Here is a 26489-nt window from a genome sequence, read left to right as displayed (position 1 = left end):
ATTCTGCCTTCCGATATATTTTATATCCTGGTATGATTGTGTCCCACTGATTGTCCTCATTCCACCAGGTTGCTGTGATGCCTATTATGTCAATCTCCTCCTTTAATACGAGGTACTCTAGTTCACCCATCTTATTATTTAGACTTCTAGCATTTGTGTAGAAGCACTTTAAAAAATTGCCACTGTTTGTCTGCTCTTCCCTGATGAATTAGATTCTTGTAGATGTGATTGTTTGTCTGATCTGGCCCATACTGTATCATCTCCCCTCCTCTCTTTCTGACTAAAACCTAGAGAATCTCCATGAATGGACTGTCTTCTAAGAGAAGTCTCCGTCTGATCCACATGCTCCTCCATACCAATCGGCTTTCCCCCATCTCTTAGTTTAAAAACTGCTCTAGGACCTTTTTAATGTTTAGTGCCAGCAGTGTGGATCCACCTAAACCAAGGTGGAGCCCATCCTTCCTGTATAGACTCCCCCTCTCCCAAAAGTGTCCCCAGTTCCTAATAAATCTAAACTCCTCCTCGCTACACCATCACTCTAACCCTAACCCTTCCCTACATCATTGGTGCCTACATGTACTACTCATGCAGAAATCTGCCTCAGACCCAGGGCACACAATGTCCCCATGTCAACTCTCTACTGAAGTGGCTTCAGACAAGGGTCTCCCCTTGAAATAGGCACAAGAGATTGAAAAACCCCTGCCTCAGTACATAGAGCAATGTAATGTGAGGCACTGGGTATGTCCAACACTGAGACAGCTGGAGGGGTGAAAGACCCGATACTGGCTAGCTCTGAGCCAGGCCCACACACTAAACCCAAGTCTGCCTCCACCGCAGCAAAGACGCCACAGTCTGCCTCTGCACCCAACAGCACAGTACTGCCACCTGCTGTGCCTTTACATAGCAGCAGGTCCGCCGCACCGTTGGTGCGTACACAGGTTCCCAGCATCTCTCTTCCACCCTGCTGGCATCAGCCTTTGCAGCACCACAGCACTTCCCCAGCCATGCTGATTTGCTGGTAGCCTCCGTGTCAGGTGTGCCTCCCTTCAGCACCTGGCAGGACCACAGTTCAGCCTGCCTACTATACCAACAGGCGCTGCTTCTCCTGGATATCCAGCCATGAGGAGAAACTTCACCAGGAATGCACACTCCTTGCCTAGACAAGTGCCCATCCATATCCTGCAGCCCCCCACCGCACCCCACCTGTACATGTCCACATCCATGGCCATGCTACGCAATTGCCCCATTGGGCTCTGTAGCCTTATACAGCACACAACATACCTAGCCATCTTAGCAACTGGCTCCAACACCTAACTCGACTGGTCCACCTGTCCGCTCTGCCACACTCTCTCCCCTCCCCCCCATCCCTCGTGGCACAGATATTATTGACTTCGCTGCGCTGGCATACATCTGTTCTTCCTCGTCGGATGGCACTATCGTGCCTCCCCCTCCCACATTGAGGGATGATTTTAAATCATTTCAGGAGCTCTACAGATGGGTAGCGGAGTCTCTTGATATCTCCCTGGAAACGCAACACAGTCTAACGGATATACTCCATGCCTCCCCACTGCCCTTCAGTGCTATCCCAAAGGACCCCGCTAAAACAATCTGGCAAACACTCATGTAAGTAGTCCAACAAGAAATCCTATGTTGCATTGCACAGAGCTGATTTTCTCTGCACGCGTCCCACTCCAAACTCCTTAGTGGTTGATGCCATAAATCAAAGGGGTAAAGAAAATGCCGCTCACACCACCCACGTGATAGACTGCCCTTCTCCAAAACCAGAGCATAACCCCCCCCCCAAGTAGCCACACCCCTTCCTTTGTTTAAACCCCTTCTCATGGTTAGGTGAGAAGTCTCCGCTGGCCATTGCCTACATACTTCTGATCAGGGGGACCCCTCTGACGTGGCGCAGTGCTTACAGACAGAGGCCCTCGTGGGCAACCCTTGGCCACCTGCTCTCTGCTTCATTTGTCCATGAAAGCCATATTCTTAAGCTAGAAGAATGGGAGAACTGGAAGCCCTAATGATAAGACCCACTATTCACGACTTTGTCCACACCCAAAATTCATACCAAAATTACCCTCCTCTTGCTAGTGCAACCAAGTCATATTCTTACCTGTATTCTTCCCTAAATTGCACACCGGCTACAGGGAAGCATCCCTGTACATACTGGATGACTGCAGAGCTCTTGCTTTCTGTATAGACAGAACAAGGCCATTTCAGAAATCCTCTGGACTCTTGTCTCCACCTCAGAGCATTCCCAGGGCCAAACTCTCTCAAAACAGCAACTATCCAAATGGATTTCGGAACGTACCCGACTCTGTTACCACACAGTAACTTGCCACTCCCAACAGCCCTGTGCATACACTCCGTGAAAGCCATGGCTGCATCAACTGCTTTCCTGAAGAATGCCCCTGTAATCGACATCTGCAAAGCAGCTTCCTGGACATCTGCCTACAAGTTCACTAAGCATTATGCATTGGAATCACACTCAGCTTCTGATGCTCGCTTCAGCCAAACAGTGCTATATAGCCACAGTACTCTGACACTCCACTGCCCCTTCCTCCCCTAAGAGGGACTGTTCCATAGTCACCTGAAGTGGAGCACCCACAGGGATACTCTTTGAAGAAGAATACTCCATGTGCAGTAAAATGAGGTTCTTTGAGATGGTTATCCCTGTGGGTGGGATAGCTCAGTGGTCTGAGCATTGGCCTGCTAAACCCAGCGTTGTGAGTTCAATCCTTGTGGAGGCCATTTAGGGATTTGGGGCAAAAATTTGTCAGGGATGGTACTTGGTACTGCTGTGAAGGCAGGGGACTGGACTCAGTGACCTTTCAAGGTCCCTTCCAGTTCTAGGAGATAGGTAATCTCCATTATAGGGTGCATGCAGGATAGCCACTCTGAACGGCACAAGCCAGCTGCCCGGCATGCATAGCTTACTGAAGGCACTACTACCACAAATCTCTGAAAAAAAAAATGCGAAGGGGCTCACACACCTAACATGCAGCAGCCACAGGGAAAGCCATCTCGAAGAACCACAGTTACTACACAACTGAGTAAACATCTCTTCCTATATTTCCCTCTGCTAATGAGAGTTGTGTTAATCTTGTAAGCTTTCACTTTGTGTGTAGTTGACTCATTTCATGCAGCAGGTGGGGATTCTGCACTCCTCTTACTGTACCCTGACTCTGCTAGCATCAGTGGAAGTTGCATGCTCCTTGAAAGAAAAGCAGGTCCTCTAATGTTTGTAACATCTTGACTCCTACCCCTTCGGAAACAATTGTATAGTCGCACACAGGGTATTGGTTTCATAGAGAGATGGGTGTATGGGGAAAGCAGAACTTTAAAGGAGACAGCTTCTGTTTAGACACAAATATCTAGCTAATCAGCACAGATGGGACGAGAAATAGAGAAAAAGTACATGACAGTTTAATGGGGTTTTGGCAAAGTATGTTGTTTTTTAAAATATACCTGTATGAGACCATAGGTTTTCCATAACAAGGGATCTAATGAGACCTGAAGGAGGTATTTATACCTTTCAACTCCTTACTGAAAAAAGTCACTTCATTTTGTTAATGTTTTATTTTTTTAAAAAATCCCCACAAAAATCTTCCAAAAACCAGGTGCAATATTTGTCTCTAGCTCTTTCTTTGTATTTGGATGGCAAGCTGTGGAACATATTTTTGCACAGTATGAAGCGTCTTGGCAGACTCCTCAGGCCAAGTATTGGTGGTTTTAGAGTTATCTTTGGATCTGTCAAAAGTGCTAATGGGCTTTCTGAGCTTCTTTCAGCTTCTACATCCTATTTGCTTCCTGCTTTTTGAGTTCTGCTTTATTCTGTGCTGATTAAGATCTCACTGGAATTCATGATTTGTCTTAATTTTGCTTTCTCACGTGTACTTTTTGTATAAATAGGCATACTTTTGCTGCATAGTAATCTATAAGCCATCCACAAACAGTTTATTTTGAATCAAATCCATTAATTTGGTCTTTTCTGATATGCCTTGAATCTGATGAAACTTCTTATTCTAAAATTGCTTTTAATTGCAGTTTGCAGTGAGTTTAAACCTTCTCTGCAAATTAAGAGCCTGTTTCTGTCAACCTTGCTCAGACTGAGAAGCATCTTAGTCCATGAGGTAGTGCTCCCTTGATTTCAGTTGAGCACTTGCGGAGTATGGTGTTACTCGGTGTGAGTAAGGAGGAGTAATATTTTACGCACTGTCATCCAGGAGTCCTTTCACCAGCCCAGTAAAATGGTAGCATGTGCTTCTCCTCACTGCAGAGTAGGGAGGAAACGGGGCAGAGCGACCCAGAAAGGAATGGCTGGTGTGAGGGAGCATGCCCCGTTAGCGTGGGGAGGAGAAGTACTTGGTTAAATAGATGCGTGGTGTAGCTTGTTTCTTTCTCAGAGCTGCAACAGTGAGTTAAGTTACCATGGTCATGCTGTAACTAGGGTTGCCAGATGGTTAAGCCAAAAACACCGAACACTCTTCCCTCCCTCCTCCCCCCCCAAAAAAAAACTGGGAAAAAAATTCTATTGAGGGGGGGAAAAAGGAGGGGGGAGGGGAGACCAAAGTTGTTGAGGGGGGGGGAGGAAGGGGACCCCAACAGCAGTTATGAACCAAAAAAAAATAAAATATCAGCATGGCCCCTTTAAGAAAAAGCTTTTTTTGCTGGTGGCCATTTTGTTTTTCTGCTCCAGACACAAAAGCCCCTGTGGAACCAGGTAAGTGACGGGAGTGTGGTGGAGGTTCTGAGGGCTGGGCTCAGTTGCTGAGTGTGTCCGCAGGGTTGCCAGGTGTCTGGTATTTTCGCCTCTTGGCAGGGGGGAAAAGAATCAGAAAATACCCGACATTTTAGGTGTCCGGTATTTTCTGATTTTTTTTTTTTTTTTTTTTTTAACCAGACAGGAGGCAAAAATACCGGACTGTCTGGGTCAGTACCAGACACCTGGCAACCCTAGCTGTAACCTGAGCAGCAGCATGGAGAAGAGCTGTGCTGGTGTTCCTGCAAGAAGCATGCCAGAGACTTAGCTCTGGATCTGCATGGATCTAGGCTTGGCTACCAGTTTGAGGAGCCCTGCCTCTAGCTGATCTGTTGTTCTTTAAGTAGTGTCCTTAGGAGTGCTCTGCTTCAGGCACACTTGTGTCCCATGTGCCTTTGATGGAAGATTTTGGTGGCATTGCCCAGAAATGCACTCTAGACATCCTCGTGCCCCATACTGAGAATATTTAAGGTTGCACAGGCCTCAGTTTCTTCTGAACCACCCCGGCCTCGGATGGCGCACTAGTGTGCCTGCTTCACTGTAAAACGGTATCCCTTACTTTAATTATTCTTTTCTTTCTTTTCCTTATCCTTATATTAATTCTGTCCTTAGTTTTGATTGTAGTAGGGGTTTGCTTTTGTAATCCCTTCCCTCCTACTGGGGCTCTATTCTTTCGTGGTCTCCATTGTCTCAAAGTAGGCCAGGCTCTCTGGGTTTCAAACATTGCCTTGCTTGCCAGGAAACCATCCCAGTCAGTGAAGAGCTTTCCTGGTGTATATGCTGCTTGGGAGAAACAGAAATCCCTCAAAATTGTCCAGTCTGTTCAGGATTCAGAGGCAGAACTATGAGAGAAAACTTTGACTTGGCTTTGTCTGGTCTCAGATTGAGGCTGGGAGATGCTGGCAGGATGGGACATTGGCTTCTGAGTGAGCCTAATGCTGTTTTCACATCTGCATGTTCACCCAGACCTGCCCCGCAGAGAACCCTGAAGGACTCCTTCTCTTAAAGGGTCCTCTTCAAGAAAGCCTCAGTCTCCTCAAAGTAAGACCATATTGGAGTTCCGTACTGGGTACTTGCTGAGTATCCAGGCTTTGTTGGTGTAAATCCTGCACCTGGGGCTCTGAGCTAATCTAAGGAAGAAAGGCACCACGCCCTTGGAACCAAGACCCTCCTCCATACCACAGAGGAAGCACAATAACAAAGGAGCCTAAAGACTCTACTTATAAAAGGGCAGTACCTATCTGCTATATGTTTGGGAGTCTGTCCGTCGGTTCAAGAACTCCTCCTGAGTAAGAGCTAGGACCACCAAATTTGGTATTCAGTTTCTTCTTCTTGTTACTTAATGCAAAGTAAGTGTTTGGTTGCACCAGGAAAATGGGATGTTCCTGGAATGGGATTGTTTCTCATAAAACTACACAGAAAAGAGACAATCATCATCAGGCAGGTGAAAAGGGATGCCTCCGAACAGATTAGATCTGACTAATGGGTGTTGGAGGCTATAACCTGGGGTTATCTATTCCCCAGCCAATCACCCAGGTCTGTCCCTTTTTAGGGACAACTCTCACAAGCACTTGCTGACACTGGAAGTTGACTCTCTTCTAGGGATGTTGACTTGCATGTAATCAGCTAATCGAGTAATCGATGGACTTTCCATTGACTGATTAGTCGATAAAGGGGGAAACTGCAGAGTCGCAGCGGAGTTAGCTCCCAGTCCAGGAGCTAGTACATTTAATACATTTAAAAGGCAGAGGTGGGGGAACGGTGCAAGCCGGGGCTCCTAATACATTTAAAAAGCAGAGGTGCAACATCTGGGACTGGGCATGAGCTGGAAATCAGCTGATTCACTGCTTACACCCATCTCCCCGCTGCGCTTCTGCCTCCCTCCCGACAGTGCTGGAGGGAACTGGTTTTTAAGCCGGCTTTGCTCCCCCCCCCCGCATCCTCTCTCTGATAGAGGAAGCAAGTGGGGGAGTCATTACTTGACTATCTGATAAGCATAAGATTATCGGGTAGTCAACTAGTCGCTTACATCCCTACTCCTTTCTACAGACAGTAGCTATAGAATCTGCTCCAGATCTATACAAGGAGAGGGAATTTTACTCCAAGCATTTTCTTGTTCCAAAAAAAGAATGGGGGATGGAGACTGATTCTAGACAACATTGTGAAAACATACACATTCAGAGTGGTGGTGTCTAGACTCCATCTGGCAGCTGGAATTCCATATATGGAACCATGGTTTTGCTTTAGGCCCTCAACCTACAGGACACATTTTGGCATGTCCCAACTCGTACTTCTCACAAGAGAGTCCTTCAATTCCTGGTCCTTCACGGCCACTTCCAGTAGTAAGTGCTTCCTTTTGGCCTTTCTTCTGTGTCAAAGGTATTTTCTGAAATCTTAGAATTGGTTGTAGCTCATCTTTGATGAATGAGGATTATCGTTTTTCTATACTTTGGCAATTGGCTGCTGAAGCTCCAGTATTACATCAAGGTTCTCTCTGCCATAAAGAGCAATGTCCATGTTTCCCAGGCTAGGTCTTCAGCTCAATCTTGAAAAATGCACTCAGAGCCCCATGTTAAAGATAGAATTCATAGGGGCCTCCTTAGATGCAATATCAGCTGGAGCTTACCTTCTTGTGGCCAGATAGATGACATGAACAGTCCTCATCTAAAACATTCAAACCAGCCCACAGACATCCAAAGGAAATTATTTACAGTGACTAGCGGCTTGTGCTTTTTGTGACACAGCTTGCCCAGTAGCTGCTTTGCTGTTTCCTGGGATGGCTTAGGCTGGATTTCTGCTCCAAACTAAAGCAGGTTGAACAGGCTGATCTCAGTCCCTTAGTAAGTCTGAGATTTTTTTCAGTTGGTGGAAGGACCCAGACAACATTTGTACCTGCATTCCTGTCATCCAACCATAGTCATGAAAACAAATGAGTATGTGGGTGGCGCATTTAGCTACACACGCCATTCAGTGAAGATGGTCGGTTACTTATCAGTTTCCTAGAGCTGAGACTTGTCAGAAATGTCTGCTTGCACTTCCTTCCATTAATCAGGGACAAATCCATCACAATCAGGACAGAAGGAAGCAACCTGTGTGTTCTATGTCCATTGAACCACCGGGGCGCCCTTTATACAGAAGCAGCAAAGCTATTGATCTAGTGTGTAGCCAATCACAGCCTCGCTTCAGCAGCTTACATTCCAGACTTGCACAACGCTATAGCTCACAGTTCCAGCAGACACTTCTCCAGTACTTATGAATGGGAGTTGGACTTTCAGACTAGGAGATTTCCAGAGGTGGATCTCTTTGCCACCATCACTGGCAGGAAGTGCAGACAGTTTGCTTGAGTGAGGGGTTTGACCCTTACACTTGGGGAAATGCTTTCTTGAGTCCATAGAAAAGGAGTCTTCCATAAGCATTTCCACCCACTCGCCCAATATTGAAGATGATAAACAAGCCCAAGTAGGATTACCCATAAGGACAGTATTTGAATAAGGAGAAATTACTCTTTCTATGCAATAACTGGAGTTCTCCTTGTGGGGGCTGTACTGCCAGCCCTCCTTCCCCTCTGCTTCAGAGTTTCTCCTGGGAGACTTTGCAGTGGAAAAGGAGCCGAGGGCACTTGGCTCGCATACCCCTATATATCCTTAGTACAAGACACAAGGATGTGCGAGGTGCATGTGTGGGCTGACTGGGCACTACTGCCAAAAAATCTCTGATCAAAGGTGCATTGGGTGCAAATAGATCTGAAATGGCTCATCGATAGGGTCATACTTTTCAAATAACTCTATTTATTGCAAAAGGTGCGTAACCTCTCCTGCCATTCACCTTACATCCAGCAATAGACATTGCAACAGAGGGATAGAGGCCTAGGAGCGGTGGCTCTGCTCATCCTTTTTGTGTTTGTGAGAGATGTGCATCCAATGTTTCACTCTGAGTTAAATATTTAACACACACGCAGGGGCTGGATAGGGTTTTGCTGTTGTATAAGCCAAAATAAATACATAGGCTGAGCATTAGACTGGAAATTGGCCATTCGAGTTTTAATTCTGTCTCTTACATGGACATGTTCTGTAACCTTGGAAAGACGATGCTTCTCCTCTCCTGATTCAGTTTCCCAATCTTTGGCATAGGGATGCTTTCTGATTCTACTTCTCAGAGGATGGGAGTATCACTGTTCACAAAATACTGCATGCATGCTGAATATCAGTGCAATGATTTCTGGATTGTATTTTAAATGCTTCTGGTATATTCCTCATCACAGTTGCTCTGGAGTAAATTGTTCCATTAGCAAATTTTTACATGATCAACTAATTTCAGTTAGTTGAATATGAACTTTGCAGTAGCAGTAATTTGTGGCTACTGTCAGATTTCAGGAATATATTTTGTGTGCACGAAAGAACCTATTCCCCTTACCAAAAAGTCTTCTTTTTCCATATTTTAAGTTGCAGGACTTGAGAGGGAAACCACACTATGCTGTGTAACTTTCTGAAATCTGATCATTTGAGAACATGAATTAATAAATAACAAACTAAACACCTGCTGTAGCAGCAAAATCACCCCAGACTTGGACTGACCTATTGTTTTCTTCCTCCAGGTCACTTTCTGGGTGTGTAATTTATGGATGAAGTCTGAATTCTCATCTATCTTTAAGATGTTTGTGTCGGTAAAGTTTTTCTCTAAAACCTCTCTCTCATCTTTTTTCCTAGAGAAATCTGACAGAGTATTTTGTAGCTGTCGATGTCAACAACATGCTGCATCTCTACGCTAGTATGCTATATGAACGCCGCATCCTCATCTGCTGTAGTAAATTGAGCACTGTAAGTAAATTTCAGAATATTCTCTTGACAGTTCATTTTAAAAACTGCCAGTCATGCGTTATGTCATCTGGGATACCTAGAATTTGAATAATCACAGAGTTGCAATTGTTTGTAGGGTGGCAGGAATATTGTGCTAAAGTTGGATTTATTGTATAAGCAAATACAACAATGGGTCAGTCCTCTGAGTACTTCCCTATTGCAAAAGACACTATAAGCAGAGATGAGGCACTGAAGACATACTAAGAAATAATGAGAAATACGAAAATCATTAATAGCTGTACATTCATTATGTACATTGGCATAAGCAGACTGAAGCAGGGAATTGCAGAACGGGGGAAGAAAATGTACAGTCTGGATGTATTAAGCATACCTGATTTCTGGCTAAAAAAATGGTGTGTTTGTGTGTATGTATGTGTGTATGTATGTCTATGTACAGAATTTTAAATGTATGGTTGTGCTTGGCAAAGGTGACTTTTTTTGGGGTTCTCTGGGCTGTCAAGTGCTTGAATGGAAAAAGTTTTTTCTCTTGATACAGATGTTGTATAACAACATTTATACCATGGCAGTGAGGCCCTTTTCATACACTTATTTGAGAGAAAAATAGATAAATGATACTTTCAGACAGAACGTCTGGTGACCTTCTCTTGATAAACCCAGACGGTGGGCTAGAACATGTTAGAGAACCACATTTTTTGCAATTTTGTTTGATAAGACATAGGCTTAATGCTACTTAGGCGCCATCAAGCATCTGAAAGATGAAAGCTGCTGCGCACTCCAAAGAGCTGTCTCTTCTAAAAATGGCTGCATATCAATACCAGAAACCCAGTCTGATTTTAGTTCAAAGTTGAGCATTATGCATTTGAAGTTTTATCAGTCAATAAGATCGTGATTTTATGTATAAAAGGAAATGTTAAGTTTTCATTCTGTTTGCTCTGTAAATGGATATTGATTGTTTTCTGTTATGAATGATAAACAGAGGATGGTTAACTAAATGTTGCCTTCTAATGCTGTAAACTAAATACTTGAAAGGCTCTTTCTGAAGTTAGAGCTCCAATTTCCATTTTGTGTGGTATTATCTGGCCTCTTGAAGGGCTGATTTTGATTGTATAAGATTGGAACTGCATTGTAGACTGCCAGAAAATACTGCTGTAACAACACACCAAAAACATGAAAGAGTACCATGCACATATTAGGATGGAAAGGGGAGGGAGGAAGACTGACGGGACAAACCGTTTGTGTGTTCCATCTCCAGATGGCAACAATAATATATCTAATTAAGAAAGGAAGATGAGACCAGGAGATTCAGTGTAATCTGTGGAACATTTTAACAACTTTTGAAACTTAGGCCCTGTCTACACTATGCAGAAGATCTCTGCTGCTGCAGTCAGTCTTCCAAGGTTCAATTTAATGGGTCTAGTGAAAACCCGCTAAATTGAACTCAGAGGGTGCCCCTGCCGGTGCTGGTACTCTTGCTCCTCGCAAAGAGTAAGGGAAGCTGATGGGAGCAAATGCATGGACAGTGCAGAAACTTGATTTAAAACATGTTGACTTCAACTACGTAATTAAGGTAGCTGGAGTTGCGTATCTTAATTTGACCTTCTGCTATAGTGTAGACCAAGCCTTTGTGACCAAAACACATAAAGAACCAGTAACACTTAACTACTACAATGACGGATATTATAGAAAACCTATTAGATCAACAGACGTATGCATTGTGTTCTTCAATACACTTTTATATACACCCACCATTGTGGTTTTGCTGTATAGTCAGAGTGAACAGAGCTACAAACCCAGGTCTAGGATGTCAGTCAATTTCTGTGGGTGTGGAGGAGTGGGGTAGGTTGGTTGGTTTGTTCGTTTCAGGGAAAAGTGAATTAAATGCAGCATTTGGAATGGAGTGAGTTGGTTAGGTTGGGGTCTCCCAATGATAGAGTCTATGTGCTTGGTTGACATGATCCGGCCATGGTAAGGTAGGCTGGAAATAAGCATTACTTACTTACCTGTCACTTTCCTTTCCTTTATAAGCTCTTTCGTAAATAGGCTTGTGTTTTTTGTCTTTATCTTTCTCCTATTTCTCTTTTTTGCCTCTGTCCGAGATAAAAGCATATCTGGCTCTTCTGGGCGAGAGCTTGCCTTACTTTGCATTAGTATCTTAGAACTATAGATCTAAACGGCACTGAGATTGGAGTGACAGTTTAAGACAGGTTTGAAGTCTTGGGCGAGAGCCAGTGATTCCTTGCCTGCACACTCGGCTCTGCATGATCCAGCAGTAGGAACAAGCTGCATTATTTTATTTCAAACTGTGCTCAGCAGAAGCCAAGACCTTGTAACTGGAAACTCACCAAACTGTGAGAATTCTCAAAGTACAGTCAGTGTCCTGGTTTTTTTTAAAAAAGGAACTGTTTGCAATTAATTTGTCTAACACTTATAATTTAAATTTAATATCAAGTGAATTAGAGCTACCGTGTCTCCTGAAATTCATATTATAATTGAAGAGCTCTTAATGCTGGCAAGTTTAAACCAGATTTTGGGGGTAATTGAGTGCTGAGATGTAACCTATTAACTATTACATGTGAATTGTTTGTCATTGAACCTGTGGAAAGTTATTGCTGGTTTTCATGGGGTTTCTCCAAACACCAAAAGCTTAACTGTGAATTTTACTGAGTATTCACAAGCTGAATTTTAACTGTTCATTTTGCCATCTAATTCCTCACATAAAGACAAACATAAAACGAAGTGCTTGCATGTAGGAAAAGGCCTCTTTGTGTTGTAACGGAGAGAGGAAATGGACTATCTCTTCTAACTAGCATTCTGAGTTCCAGCACAGCGTGTCCTTGCTGCCCTGCCCCAGTAAGCTATGATAACTATTCACTGTAATACAGGCATTATAAATATAGAACTGTAGAAAAGATGATCTAAGTAAGCAGCCTGGTGGTTAATGAATGTGGCACTTATGAAAATGTTAGTGTGTGCCTAATAGAACCGGCCGTCGATGGGCATGGTGCAGTGAAGAGGTGTGCATGCTTCTCAAACCTTTTTAGCACCTCTTGAAATTAGACTGCCAGCCCCTTAGTGTTGGCTTGCAAGAGACTACCTCTTCCTTCCCTTGAGCACCATCCCACTTTCTCTCACAACTTTGCCAAAGCACCTCAATCTTAATCTGCATCCGCAGCCTATTGTAGGAGTCCTGCTTCACCACAGAGCCCTTAATGCCTCTCAGTGTGATGCAGGTAACTTACTACATTTAGAACTGTTGGTTGGGCTAATAAATATTCAAAGGTGTTTTGAGGTTTCCAGTATAAATTCCATTTTCAAGTTTCACATTGCAATCTCAATACGGAAATATATGCACACATTGAGAACTCTTGAGAGAGGCAACAAAACACATTTGTAAATTGCTCCTCTCATAATTTGCCATTAGTCTAATTTTTCTGAATAAGAATGACTAAAACCCTTCTGTTTATTCATTTACACACACAATAACTTTGGAATGTTAAATGTGAAATTTTAAAACTGAATTATGCCAGCAATCAGTTTGTATCTCTCAACTGGCTACATTTTTGCATGATTCTCCTGAAGCTGCTTTAGGGAACTGAGGTAGATGGACTGATCTCAATTCAACCTGCTGAAATCCTTGAGCTTTGACAGTCCTGTCATTTCTCAGGCTGTCTTATTATTAACAGCTTGTTTCTGTATAACAGTCATTAATCAGATGAGGTCTCCATCAACTATGCTATTTCTTTATTAACCATAATTTTGGCAAAATTGCAGGGCACTCCTGGTGTCTATGCAGGGTGGTGCAATTTGGATTTATGCCAGATGGAATGTAGGATTACGTCTCAGAAATAGGTGACGGTTTACTGTCAGATGTCTTCAGAGTTGAGCATCACATTTAGTTAATCTTTTATTGTTCCATTTTAAAATCTTAAATTGTCATAATAGAAAATAAATAGATACTCCCTAAATAAAAAGTCTTCGTAAACAGTACTTTCCAGACATCTCTTAATGCATGGGTAGACTAGATATGCACAGAACTTCAGGAAGTTACATAGAGGTTCTTGCTTGGGAACATGCCCATCTTGGGGTGCAAGTTAGGAATTGTGCTATGTAACTCGTTTCCCGCTAAGACCTTCTGACTGACTAGGTTAGTAAAAATTAACATGGTTTTCAATTAGGCATTCTGATCATTTAAACTGAATGAACGGGGATGTGTGCAAGACTGCTCTGTTCACTTTAGACAACATGCTGTCTAGTCCATATTAGCTGATGAAAGATCTTTTCATGCTACGAAGGAGATGTTGAGAAGGTGCCATTTGGGGCAGAACAAGATGTAATAAAATGACCAGTTACATTTCATACTCTGAGAGCATTATTTTAAGTGACTTGAGCCACCAAAGAAACAACCTTGGAATGGAACACATGAGGCAGAGATGAACACCTTGTATAATCACATCACTTTGATTGCATGGTAATATACTGTGCAATGAGCTGCTACTTTTCATGCTGCCCTTTCATTTTCTATTGTATTTGGTAAATATTTTATTTAGGGAGAAACATTGGTATTTTCTTTATTCCCATTGGTAAACTGTTAGAATATGATTGTGGTGGATGAAATGAATTGGGAACTCTGCCGAGAAGTTGCAGTGTGTTCTGAAGACCGGTGTCTAGGAGTTCCAAATTACCTGACCTTATACGACCTCTCAACACATCTGTGAGTTAGCTTCCACTATCGGGATACCACATGAAGTAAACTGAAGCCGGGGAGGGAAGATTGAGCCCAAGGAGACGGTCAGTGAGTGCTGGATCAAACTTGAGAATAAAATCTATGATTTGTGGTCTGAATCTTATGCTTTAATTGTTGAACTACCCTGCATAATGCTTTGTCGTCATATTGAGCCATAAACTTAAGTGCCTGCAAGTAGGCCCAGTGTTCTTGGGCGGAAAGAATGTGTGGGAGCACGGGCCTACATATATGTGCATAGCCATCCTACTCCTGAACAGCCTTTTATTTTCTGGGACTGTGGTTCAAACCCAGTCTACATTTATACTTAAAAGTTTCAGTTTATTTCATCAGTCTAGCCATATTCCGGCTTTCACTTTAAGGAATTTAAGTTAACCCTAAAGATTTTATTTTAAATATGTGTTCAGGTGTGATGATTAAATACCAGTGTGTGACTGTACTAGAGAGCACAGACCCAAAAGACTGCTGCTAGGCAGATCATTAACATAACAGAGACAACATTAGCAGCAGTATTGAAAAAAAGACAAACACAGCGGTGAGGGATGTGTATGTGCACTGACAACCCCTAACACAGCAAGTCAGGGAGACTTTTTTAATGAAAGTCACAGTGAAATGGACATTGTTAGGGCCTTTTACTTGGATTCATGTAGACTTTCCTTTTCTCCTTCTTTCAATTCAGAGGATTCCTCAGTGTCTCCAGTGTCTTTGGGCATGTAGTGGAATTAAGGTATCAGTTAGATATCTTTATCCTGGTGGTGTGTGAGGTCCTAATAGCATAACCATAGTAAGAATGCCATGTGCAGTTTTGGGGTGGGCATGTCATGACTGGGGTTTGAATAACACCCAAAATAAATCATGTATTTTTAGGTTTTCTCATTGTTATATTCCCACTTTTTATGCTTCTTTACTGTGTAACCAGGGACAGGCTCCCCAATCTATCTGGGCCCAAGTTTCCCCAGTTGTAAAGGGATGTAATGCCTGTGCAATAGGCAATCTAACATTTCTAAAGCTCTTTTGAGACTTTTAAGTGAAAGATTCTATCTACAGTGTATCTTCATTATTTATTATACAGAAGATTAGCTCAACCCCTCCTATGATATTGAGTCATTCCTAATGATCCCATAGTAAAGGCTGCAATGCAGTACAGGGCATCCCTGCTCTAAGTCTCCCTGGTATACGTTGGTTCCTCACAAGCATCGTTGATGCTTGTGGGAACTGTTCTGTTTTAAGTCCTCCCAGTCCCTGCTCTTCCGTCCCATGGGAAGAAAAAATCAATTCGTGCAAACGGAAGTCAGCTGTGGGGAAAAAATTCCCTGCTTTACATCCTTTCGCTATATGTCCATGTTTGTTTGAACATATCTTGGACGTATAGTGGGGACGCCCTGTAACTTAGATGGAAGAGATATCTGAGAAACCCCTCTGAGGTTTGAATATTTTTGATCCTTTGTTCCCTTGATTGCCTTTGATCAGCTTCACGATCAGCCTTCCTGTGTGTGGCTAACGAGGGGGTAGGGCTGACCTAGGTGAGCAGGCTTTAAAAGCCAGAGGCAGAGCGACCAGGGGAGCGAAGCGGACCGGGGGCTGTAGACAGGGGAGCTTAAGAGGGAGTTTGACAGAGGGAGTCCTAGAAAGACCTGCAACACCTGTACCAGCACTGCTTCTGTCTCCTCTGCCTACGCCTATAGCCAGACAGACCAACTGACCATGGATGCCTCTACCCAGATCTTGGTGTGATTTTGCAAGGACTGTGGCTTGCAATTCCCAGTTACTGAAATCCAAGCTGGGGAACCCGTCCAGTGTGAAAGGTGCCTGCTGGTGGAATCTCTCCGGAAGCGGGTGGCAGAGCTACAGGAGGAGGTGGCTAGGCTGAGGAGTATCTGTATCCACAAGCAATTCCTGGGCAGTATTCACGTGGAGACAGCTGAGGTAGCTGTCCCACTACCAAAGACTGCAGACACACCACTGGTGGAAGAGGGGATGGTTCAAGGGGGGACACTGGTCGCTGGTCACTTCTGGCAGCAGGCAGTGCTCCACTCCTGCTCCCAAACCTCCCACCGTGGTACTGGGAAACAGCTACGCTCTTCTGGATACGGGAGGTCAGGAATCGTCCTCTACAGCAAAAGAAGAGAAGCCTTGTACCCCGAAGGCTGGGAGGTCTGTTGCCACCACTGTGAGCAGGAAACGTAAGGTAGTGATGGTCAGAGACTCTCTTCTGAGAGGGATGGAGGGGCCCATCTGTTGCCCTGACATGTCATCCTGGGAGGTATGCTGCTTGCCAGGGGCCCGTATCTGAGACGTTACGGAGACATTGTTGAGGATTATCCGGCCCTCTGACTACTACCCCGTGCTACTCAAGTATGTGGGCACTAATGATACTGCAAGGTGTGACACTGAGCAGATCAAGAATGACTACAGGGCTTTGGGAGTACGGGTGAAGGAGCTGGGAGTGCAGGTGGTGTTCTCTTTGGTCCTTCATGTCAAAGGTAGGGGCCCAGTCAGACACAGGTGCATCCTGGAGGTATATGCCTGGCTGCAGAGATGGTGTCACCAGGAGGGCTTTGGTTTCCTCGACAATTGTATGCTACAGTGAACCCTCGTTTATCGCGGTAGATAGGTTCCAAACCCGACCGCGATAGATGAAAATCCGCGAAGTAGGATCCTCAAAGCCTCGGGGGAAGCCGGCCGGGGGGCATCCCAGGCGCGCCTGGGCTGCTCCCCCGCCGGAGCCCCTCCGCGGCTTTCAAAGCCTCGGGGGAAGCCAGCCGGGGGGCATCCCAGGCGCGCCTGGGCTGCTCCCCCGCCGGAGCCCCTCCGCGGCTTTCAAAGCCTCGGGGGAAGCCAGCCGGGGGGCATCCCAGGCGCGCCTGGGCTGCTCCCCCGCCGGAGCCCCTCCGCGGCTTTCAAAGCCTCGGGGGAAGCCAGCCGGGGGGCATCCCAGGCGCGCCTGGGCTGCTCCCCCGCCGGAGCCCCTCCGCGGCTTTGAAAGCCGCGGAGGGGCTCCGGCGGGGGAGCAGCCCAGGCGCGCCTGGGATGCCCCCCCGCCGGCTTCCCCGGAGGCTTTGAAAGCCGCGGAGGGGCTCCGGCGGGGGAGCAGCCCAGGCGCGCCTGGGATGCCCCCCCGCCGGCTTCCCCGGAGGCTTTGAAAGCCGCGGAGGGGCTCCGGCGGGGGAGCAGCCCAGGCGCGCCTGGGATGCCCCCCCGCCGGCTTCCCCCGAGGCTTTTTAAAGTTTTGGTAAGGATCAATTTTATGTTCACAGTACAGTGAACCCTCGCTACTTCGCGGTTCGACCATCGCGGATTCACGTATATACATAATGTAATGAAAAAAGTCCGCGAAGTCGTGAATCCGCGATGGTCGAACCGCGAAGTAGCGAGGGTTCACTGTATTCCAAGAAGGACTGCTAAGCAGGGATGGGGTTCATCTTTCGAACAAGGGAAAGACTGTATTTGAAGGCAGACTGGCTAACCTGGTTAGAAGGGCTTTAAACTAGGTTTGATGGGGGAAGGTGATCAAAGCCCACAGGTAAGTGAAAAACATGGAGACCTGGGAGATGGGTCGGAAATGGGAGGGAGCATAGGTTATAATAGCAGAGGAAAAGGAGGGACAAGGCAGGCAGAACTGGAAGGCAAAATCAAATCAGTATCTTAGATGCCTGTATACAAAGGCAAGAAGTATGGCTAATAAGCAGGAAGAACTTGAAGTCCTAATAAATAAAACCAACTATGACACAGTTGGTATCACTTGGTGGGATAATACACGCAATTGGAATATTGGTATAGAAGGGGACAGCTAACTCAGGAAGGCTATGCGGGGTAAACAGGGAGAAGGTGTTGCCTTGTATATTAAAAATGTACAAACTTAGACTGAGGTGGAGATGGACATAGGAGACAGACTTATTGGGAGTCTCTGGGTTAAGTTAAAAGGGGTAAAAAAAAACCAAGGGTGATGTCATGCTAGGGGTCTACCACAGACCACCTACCCAGCTGGTGTTAATTTCCAGAGCAAATATAGTGCCCATCTATAAAAAGGGTATGTCTACACTAGCCCCCTAGTTTGAGGGGCCCCTAGGGAGGCTAATGTAGGCATTCGCACTTGCAAACGAAGCTCAGGGTTTAAATATCCCGGGCTTTATTTGCAAGTTCCCATCCGGTCGCCATTTTTAAATCCCACTAGTCTGAACTAACTGCCCGCGGTTACACGCAGCAGTCAAATGTTAATTCGAACTAAGTGCCACTAAATTACCTACATATTAGCAAACAATGTTAGATGCTCTTGTAAAATCAAGTCCTTCTCCTAGGATTCCTACATTCATCTTGCTGAGACTCAAATGTGGAACAACCCAAATTGGGAAGGCAGGCAAGTCTGTGGGAATAGAAAGAATTGTATCCTATGAGACTGTATGTGCATGCTGTCTTTGTGATTGAATATTTCTGATGCTGATTATTGTGAGCTTGGACTCAAATATGGATCTTGAATAAGGGACCTCCTTTCTGGTAGTCTAATTGAGAAGCCTGCATGAAATAGTTTGGTATTTCCAGCTTGTGTCCTTGCAGGTGCTTCGGAGCGAACCAACCCTAGTGCAGCTATGATGATTTTATGGCTCATTGATACACCAACCTTATACAAAACTCTTAGTGCAGCAGTCACCAACCTGTCGATCACGGTCAACAGGTTGATCCTGGCACCTCAGCCAGTCGATCGCGATCTCCGGGCCCGCACAGTAGGGTGCCAACAGACTGCCTGCAAGCTACAAGATGGCCTCTATTCTCCTCTTGGGGAGAAGGGAGCAGTGCATCTCTGCAAGCTGTCAGCATCTGCAGCTTCCATTGACTGGCTCATGGCCAACGGGAGCTCTTAGGACAGCACTGGGAGCAGAGGGACACACTCTGAGACATACTGTCCCCTTCCCCCCCAGGGGAACACAGAAATGAGCCTGTAGCCCGCTGCTTCTGGGATGAGCATGAAGCAATGACATGCAGGGAACCTGCTTGAGCCCTGCTGTGCTGCCAACTGGCAGCTGCCTGCTTCCAGCTGTAGCCTATACCTCACACACCCTCCTGCAACCCGTCCCAGCCCTGACCACCTCCTCCCATAGTCAGCAACCCCCACCTACACCCCAACACTCTGCTCCAACCTGGAGCCCCCTCCAAAGCCAGCGCCCTGCACCCCTCTTATACTGCGACACTCTGCCCTAGCTTGGAGTCCTTTCCCGGAGCCAGCACCTCCTTTTCCACCCTGTCCTACACCCCAACACTCCACCCCAGCCTGGAGCCCCTCCTACAAGACCCTGCATTCTCTCCTATACGCCAACACTCTGCCCAGCCTGGAGCCTCCTGCCAGAGCCTGCATCCCAACACCCTGCCCCAGCCTGGAGTCCCCTTCTGCATCCAAATTCCCTCCCAGACCTTGCATTCCTTATCCCTTCCTGCTCCTAACTCCTTTGGCATTGAGCCAGATCCTGCACCCCTTGCCCTAGGCCCAGTGAAAATAAATGAGGGTGGAAGAGAGCACGTGATGGAGAGAGGGGGGAATGGAGGGGGCAGGGCCCCTGGAAGGGGCAGGAGAGATCCTGAGTTGCCCAGAAATTTGAAAACTTATCTTTGGCATAAAAACTTTGTAGTCCTGAGTGGAAACAGCCAGCTACCATGTTCTCCTCTGGCACGCCGAAACAAAGACAATTCAGTTATGGATCGCTGGTGTTGCTGAAAATCAGTCACTGTTATCATCCAAATATTTATTATACCAGCAAATATATTTATTGTTTTCCCTGTCCTCTGTTTTCAGAGTATTTATCAATAGACAAACCTTCTCTATTCATTAAAAATCAAACCCCTCAGCTTAACGATTCATTTAGACAAACCCTTTGTTAAACCCGCTCCCAGAGCGAAGATGCAGGCCAGGAGGAGCATGCCTCGTGCCTGTGCAATTATTTACCCCTCCTCTCTTTGGCTGTTGTTGTGGAGCGATGTCTGAGGCTCCTGGAAAGCAGACATCATTGCCTAACTGCTGGGCTTTTCCAGCTCTACTGAGTTAGGTCTAAGAGCCGTGTGCCTCTTGATCGTGTGACTTTTGATAACACCTTTGAATTCACGTAATGGTGCGTAAGAAAGGTGTGCTCCGTGATGGTAGTGACTGCTGTTGTATGATCACAGTCCAGTGTGTGTCCGAGGCAGTTGATCGCATTCTCAGAAAAGAGCAAGCTATTCTCAGAAAGGGTGTGGATGCACAGACCAGATCTTCACTCTACGAAACATAATAGAATAATGCTTAGAATGGCAGGCAACTCCACATAAACTTCGTAGGCTTTCGGAAGGCTTTAGCGTTCACAGGATAAGTCATGGGGTGTTCTGTGGGCAAAAGGAATCCCTGTCTAGGTAATCAAGATCACCAAAAGTTTCTATTCCAACTTTACATGCTGTGTTGATCACGGTGAGCTCCGTTTCGAAGTCCAAACGGGAATACATCGGGTGTTTCTCCATATTTCTGTTTGCAGGGTACATGAATGTCCACATCCATACTGTGGTGCTGGGGAACCCTCTATGGTAACAGAGCCCAGTGGGAATGCACAGGTACCCCGTTGTGGTACTGAGAGATCAGAGGGTAGGTTGTGAGGCATCAAAAGTCTCCATTCCTTCCTGGCCCTGGCTACCTGCTCTCGGGGTTTTCCTCCAGGCTCAGAATCTTGATTGGCTTTTTAACCAGGTTCTACTGTTCCCTAGTATTTGTTCTAGCTGTTTGTTATACTGATATTTAGATCATTTAAAATCATTCTTTAAAAGTTTGTACTTGGTTTATGTGCCTCTGCATGGCTAGTGACTTGTTTCACAACATGTAGAGTAAGGTGCTGATTTCTGTGGTGCTGTAATTTAACTAGCTGATGTCATTTTGTTGACAATTCTAGGATATTCAAAAGCTTGAGGGCAAAATCTCATTAATAAGATTGATAATTGCTTTCTGATGAATATTCATCATGTCTAATTACTATAGGCAGATTTTACACTTGCTGATTTCCTTATTTTCCCACAAAGTCTGCCTGCACTATGCACCACCGACGGTGCCCGTGGTGAACGTGTAGCCAGCTACATGTTGCAGTGAAAAGCGCACCGTGTCCACTCTGTTATGTAGTGACACGCCAGGGGAAGGGTCTGGCAGACAGTAGGCAGCTGGGAAAAGAGCTTGCTGCTGCTGGAGCCTTTCACTGCAGGGGGGAAGACGCTTGTGGAAGGGAGCAGCCTTTCCCTGCTTCCTCCCCCAAGTAGTAGGTCCTTTCCCAGTATCTCTGCACTACTGGAGCCTTTCGCACTATGGTTGTCTTCTGCTGTATCGGGAAAAGGCTCCTGCAGGGGAGAAGCAGCAGGACACTATTCTGCTAAAAACAGCCAATGCGTGGGGGGCCACACAGGCGCGTACTCAGCACATGGTGGAGTGTCGTGTATATGTACCCGGAGTGTGATTTTCGATAAGAATGTTTTCTTGCTCTGAAATTTAAGATTGACGGTACCTCGTTGTTATATACAGAATGCTTTAAAGTTGATGCAAATCCAGAAGTGCACATCTTTCATTACTGGCTTTTAAAACAACATTAAACATTTTGTATACTTTGTGGACAGAGAGTGTCTAACAGAAGTAAAGTCGCTGATAATTTGTGAACATGTTTCTAGAACAGTTTTGAAATCAATACAAAAATACATGATGGACTGTAAAACATTTACTGAAACGAATGGAGAAAAATTACTCTTGAAGATTGTTTTTCCCCAAACCTTTTCTTTACTTTTTTGCTACATACTGAGATAACTAAAACATATTTTCTGAACTAATTCAACAATTTTTAGCTTTGTTTGCTGATGCAGTTGTTTCTTTTGGTTGAAATTGGGGTTTGGAAGGGGGAGGGGGTTTCAGCCAAAAGGAAAAATGTAACTGGATTCTTTCAGGCTATGTGGAATTGTGATTGTGTAATCCATAGATCAGTAGCTAGTGATATGATGTGACATTTCAAAAGCTCAACTTTGTAAGTGACAAGTGACTTCGCTGTCTTCGCATTGCATTTCATAACGCATTAAAGGTTACAGGGAAGTATTAATGTTAGACGTTAGTCTGAAGATAAGATCTATGTCATATTCACTACCTGAAACAGGATTTTAAAATAAGACAGTTAAAGGCAAATGTTGATGGTATAGCTCTGCTTTTACAGATCCAACCTCACAAGTTATTCATAGAGCATTACAAATAAATCAATTGTGAGCTTTTGTTTTTCAAATTGATTGATGTTCCACTATCAGGAAAATTATAGATACTTAGAAATGCAGACCGTGCTAGTTAAAGAAACACATTCTCAGCTCACTGCATGATGCATTAGGTGCTTGATCTCTATTAGTGTTGTTGGGAGTTACACTACTAAGTGTCCAACAACCACAGGACATACCACACTAATACCAACCCTGGTACCTTCCCTTGCAACAAACCCCGTTGCCAGCTTTGTCCACATATTCATTCTGCTGATACCATTATTGGACCTAACCAAGTGAGTTATAAGATCAAGAACACATATTCCTGCGCATCCAGAAATATAATTTATGCTATCATAAGAGGGGGATGAGTGAATGGGTGCAGAAAAAATAACCTAACTCTTTGGTAAAAACGTGAATCAAATCCAAATATTTAATTGCTCCTGAATTTTTTTTTCCAAAAACCTGTGATATGACAGGTGAAGGAGTAAGTGCACTTCCTGATCTGGGTCCAGAAGTTGAAATAAACTTGGAAATGCTGTTCTTGTATTATCTAAAACAGCTCAGGAAGTACAAAAAAAATCTGTAAACTTAGCTGCATCTGTATGTATAGTATCTGCACACTAGTCCTGTTTGAAAGCCTATTTTCTATTCTTATTCTAGTTTCCATATCCAAGAACTTTGATTTAAAATTTTTTCCTTTTGTTTCTAAAGGAGAACTGTATTTTACCATAAACGTGAACCTCCCGGTCTGTGCAAAGTAGCACAAAATACATGAATGCAGATGCATCTGCTTTAAGATCTGGTCATGGTGTAAGAGCGGTGATACAGATCACAGTGTAATTATAATCTTAAAACCCCTTTTGGCTGTGAAATGCTTTTTTTATACTGTGAGCTCTTGAAAGCAGAGATGTCTTATTGTGTGTTTTTACAAGCGCATTGCACATTTCAGCACTATATTTAGTTCTTAGTATTAGAGTAGTGCTTTCCCTTAAAGGAAATTTTTAAGAATTAGAACAGAATCAGTATAGTTAATGTTTACTGTGGATTGCACTTTTTCTTTCTTCATAACACTATGCACCATCTAAGAACATAGATGGGTCAGACCAAAGGTCCATCTAGCCCAGTATCCTGTCTGCCGACTGTGGACAGCACCAAGTGCCCCAGAAACGGTGTACCAAAGACAATGATCAAGCTATTTCTCTCCTGCCATCTCTCTCCACCCTCTGACAAACAGAAGCCAGGGACACCAATTCTATCCCCTGGCTAATAGCCTTTTATGGACCTAACCTCCATGAAATTATGTAGCTTCTCTTTAAACTCTGTTCTAGTCCTAGCCTTCACAGCCTCCTCTGGCAAGGAGTTCCACAGAATGACTACACGCTGTGTGAAGAAGAACTTTCACGTATTAGTTTTAAACCTACTACCCATTAATTTCATTTGGTGTCCTCTAGTTCTTCTATTATGGGAACTAATAAATAACTTTTCTTTATCCACCCTCTCCACACCACTCATGATTTTATAGACCTCTATCATATCCCCCCTCAGTCTCCTCTTTTCTAAACTGAAAAGTCCCAGTCGCTTTAACCTCTCCTCATGTGGGACCCGTTCCAAACCCCTAATAATTTTAGTTGCCCTTTTCTGAACCCTTTCCAAGGCCAAAATATATTTTTTGAGGTGAGGAGACCACATCTGTACACAGTATTCAAGATGTGGGCGTACCATAGTTTTATACAGGGGCAGTAAGATATTCTGTGTCTTATTTTCTATCCCTTTCTTAATAATTCCTAGCATCTACAAAGAGCAGGGTCTCTAATTAAATAAGTTAACAAGAAAGAAGGGTTTTGAGATTACAACAAACTGGTGACACTAGGAAAATATCCTACCTGGAGCCCCTTGTGGCACAGTAACATAAAGGAATCTTGCAGCCAGGGCTTTGACCCATCTCCTTTCTTTTATATGCATGTTCCTCTGTTAATAAAGGCATGTTACTGACTTCTGAAAACTCACAGATCCCACGGAACAGGTGACCTTATAAAAAACCTAGCTAAAAAAGCAAAAACAACCATCTTAAGGGTGCAGCCTAATAAAGGCCATGTTAAAAACTGTCTTGTAATTTCGTCTCTGTCTTGAGATGTAAACAAACTGTAATTCAGTAAAGCAGGGTAGAAAAGGGTAAGAGGAATATAGAGGCCTAAACATCAGAGCAGAGCTCAGACAAGGCTAAGTGATACCCTCATAAACATTGCTAAAACTGTTGTGTTATCACTCGTGTGTGATACACCAAACACTTTTGGAGCCTTGGATTTTTGTACCAATTGCATCTTAAAGAATCAATTGTTTTTTGTATGGTTCAGTCATGTTTTAAGGTTAACTCCCTCCAATTGCCTCATTTATAGGAGAAAAGAAAACCACCCCCTTTTTTAGGCCTTTGCATAGTATTTGAATTTGCTTCTTAGGCATTTTCTTGCCTTAGTTATCAAAAATACAGAAAACGGTTTGTTTCCCTCCTTCACTTTGTCTCTATAACACTTAAGAACATAATGACCATTCTTGATCAGATCAATGATCTATCTAACCCTGGATCCTAACTTCTGTGGGTGCCAGAAGCGTCAGAGGGAATTAACTGAACAAAGCAATTTATCAAGTAATCCACCCCCTGTTGTCCAGTTCCAGCTTCCAGCAGGCAGAGTTTTAGGGACGCTCTTCTTGATGTTATGACCAGCAATAAGTCTGTGACTCCCAATGTAAATTTATTTGGAAATGGAGAGCCTAAAGTCCTAATAATCAAGACAGATGGATATTTAATGGCATAAAACAGGCAGTGATTCATATTCCGTAAGATCTGCTAATACTTTTTACAGGACTTCAGGACTGGATTCTGTAACTATGCTAGATGATTGATTTATTATTTTAAATATGGAAGTAAATATTCTAACATCTCTTCTCTAGCTATAGTGTATATCTTAAGGCTCTGGCTTTCCCTTATAGTGGTATATTGCTCAGTTGTAAAAGCCCACTCTGGGCTTATAATTGGCAAACAAGGCCTCAGCCTGGGAGTGATTTTGAAAAAAAAAATTGAAATAATCCATCTGGTTTTTTAGTTGTACATTGTCAAATCTATTTTTATTCACTTTTATGGTCGCTTGATTGCCATTAAAAACTGCTCCTTTGCCTGGTTCATGCCTCACTATGGTTCCGTGTGGCTGCGTCATCGTGTACAGAACCTTGTTTTCCCCCCAGAGTCAGTGTTTCATGTGGCATCCCCACAGCTTATCCAAATCTATTTCATCCCTGGAGTTCAGGTGGTTTTAGTCCATGGGACAAAACTAAGACACATGTTTAAAATAGTCTCTGTCTTGGTTCTTGATGCCCAATCAGCCACATGTTAACTCTGAAAACTGGTTTTGTGGTTCACACAGTAATAGTTATCCATGTGTTAAAACAAGCCAACAAAAACTGGACTGAAAATCCATTAAAAGTTCTAGCACAAACCATAGAAACTAACTTCACAATTGAGACTTATTTCCTCAACACAGAATTCTGATGGGGCAGCCTGTTGTGCCTTGTTATGTTTCAGGATAAGTCTCAGTTTAAGAACTGAAATTAGCGAGAAGACCTGTCAGCTCACCTAGACCATTTCCTTTGCCAATCTCTGGTTCCCTATAGTACAACATACACTTCAGTGGATGGTCCAGTTGCAAATGACTCCGCTGCCTAACAGGTCCCACAGTTAAGACATGTTTCCTAATGTTTATTCTGACTTTTCCTTTGTTTTATTTCATCCCATGATGTCTGTAGGCCATCTGCGTGTCTTTGAAGATACACAGAAGAGAGTGTTGTCTTTCTTTGTTGTCATTTAGTCAAATTGTATTTTACTCTGTCCTCTTTTGTCAGAAGGCTGTTCCTTTTTGTCTTTAAACATTTTGCTGCATTT

At 44.2% G+C, this 26489-nt stretch overlaps 1 protein-coding gene and 1 long non-coding RNA gene across 10 annotated transcripts in view; one reads left to right on the top strand and one right to left on the bottom strand.

Annotated features, from left to right (window-relative positions):
- Positions 1-26489, top strand: part of DENND1A (DENN domain containing 1A) — a 361801-nt gene that overhangs the window by 193029 nt on the left and 142283 nt on the right. For all 7 annotated transcript variants that reach the window (XM_075905650.1, XM_075905649.1, XM_075905651.1 and 4 more), the window contains exon 9: positions 9475-9585. In XM_075905650.1, coding sequence (XP_075761765.1) covers positions 9475-9585 — 111 coding nt within the window. The remainder of the gene's footprint in view (positions 1-9474; positions 9586-26489) is intronic.
- The window catches only part of LOC142819334 (uncharacterized), a 106007-nt gene that overhangs the window by 28206 nt on the left and 51312 nt on the right, over positions 1-26489 (bottom strand). The window lies entirely within an intron of this gene.

This window comes from Pelodiscus sinensis, chromosome 22 (assembly GCF_049634645.1).
Source record: "Pelodiscus sinensis isolate JC-2024 chromosome 22, ASM4963464v1, whole genome shotgun sequence".
Taxonomy (NCBI): domain Eukaryota; kingdom Metazoa; phylum Chordata; order Testudines; family Trionychidae; genus Pelodiscus; species Pelodiscus sinensis.
This window is presented reverse-complemented; position numbering and strand designations above follow the sequence as displayed.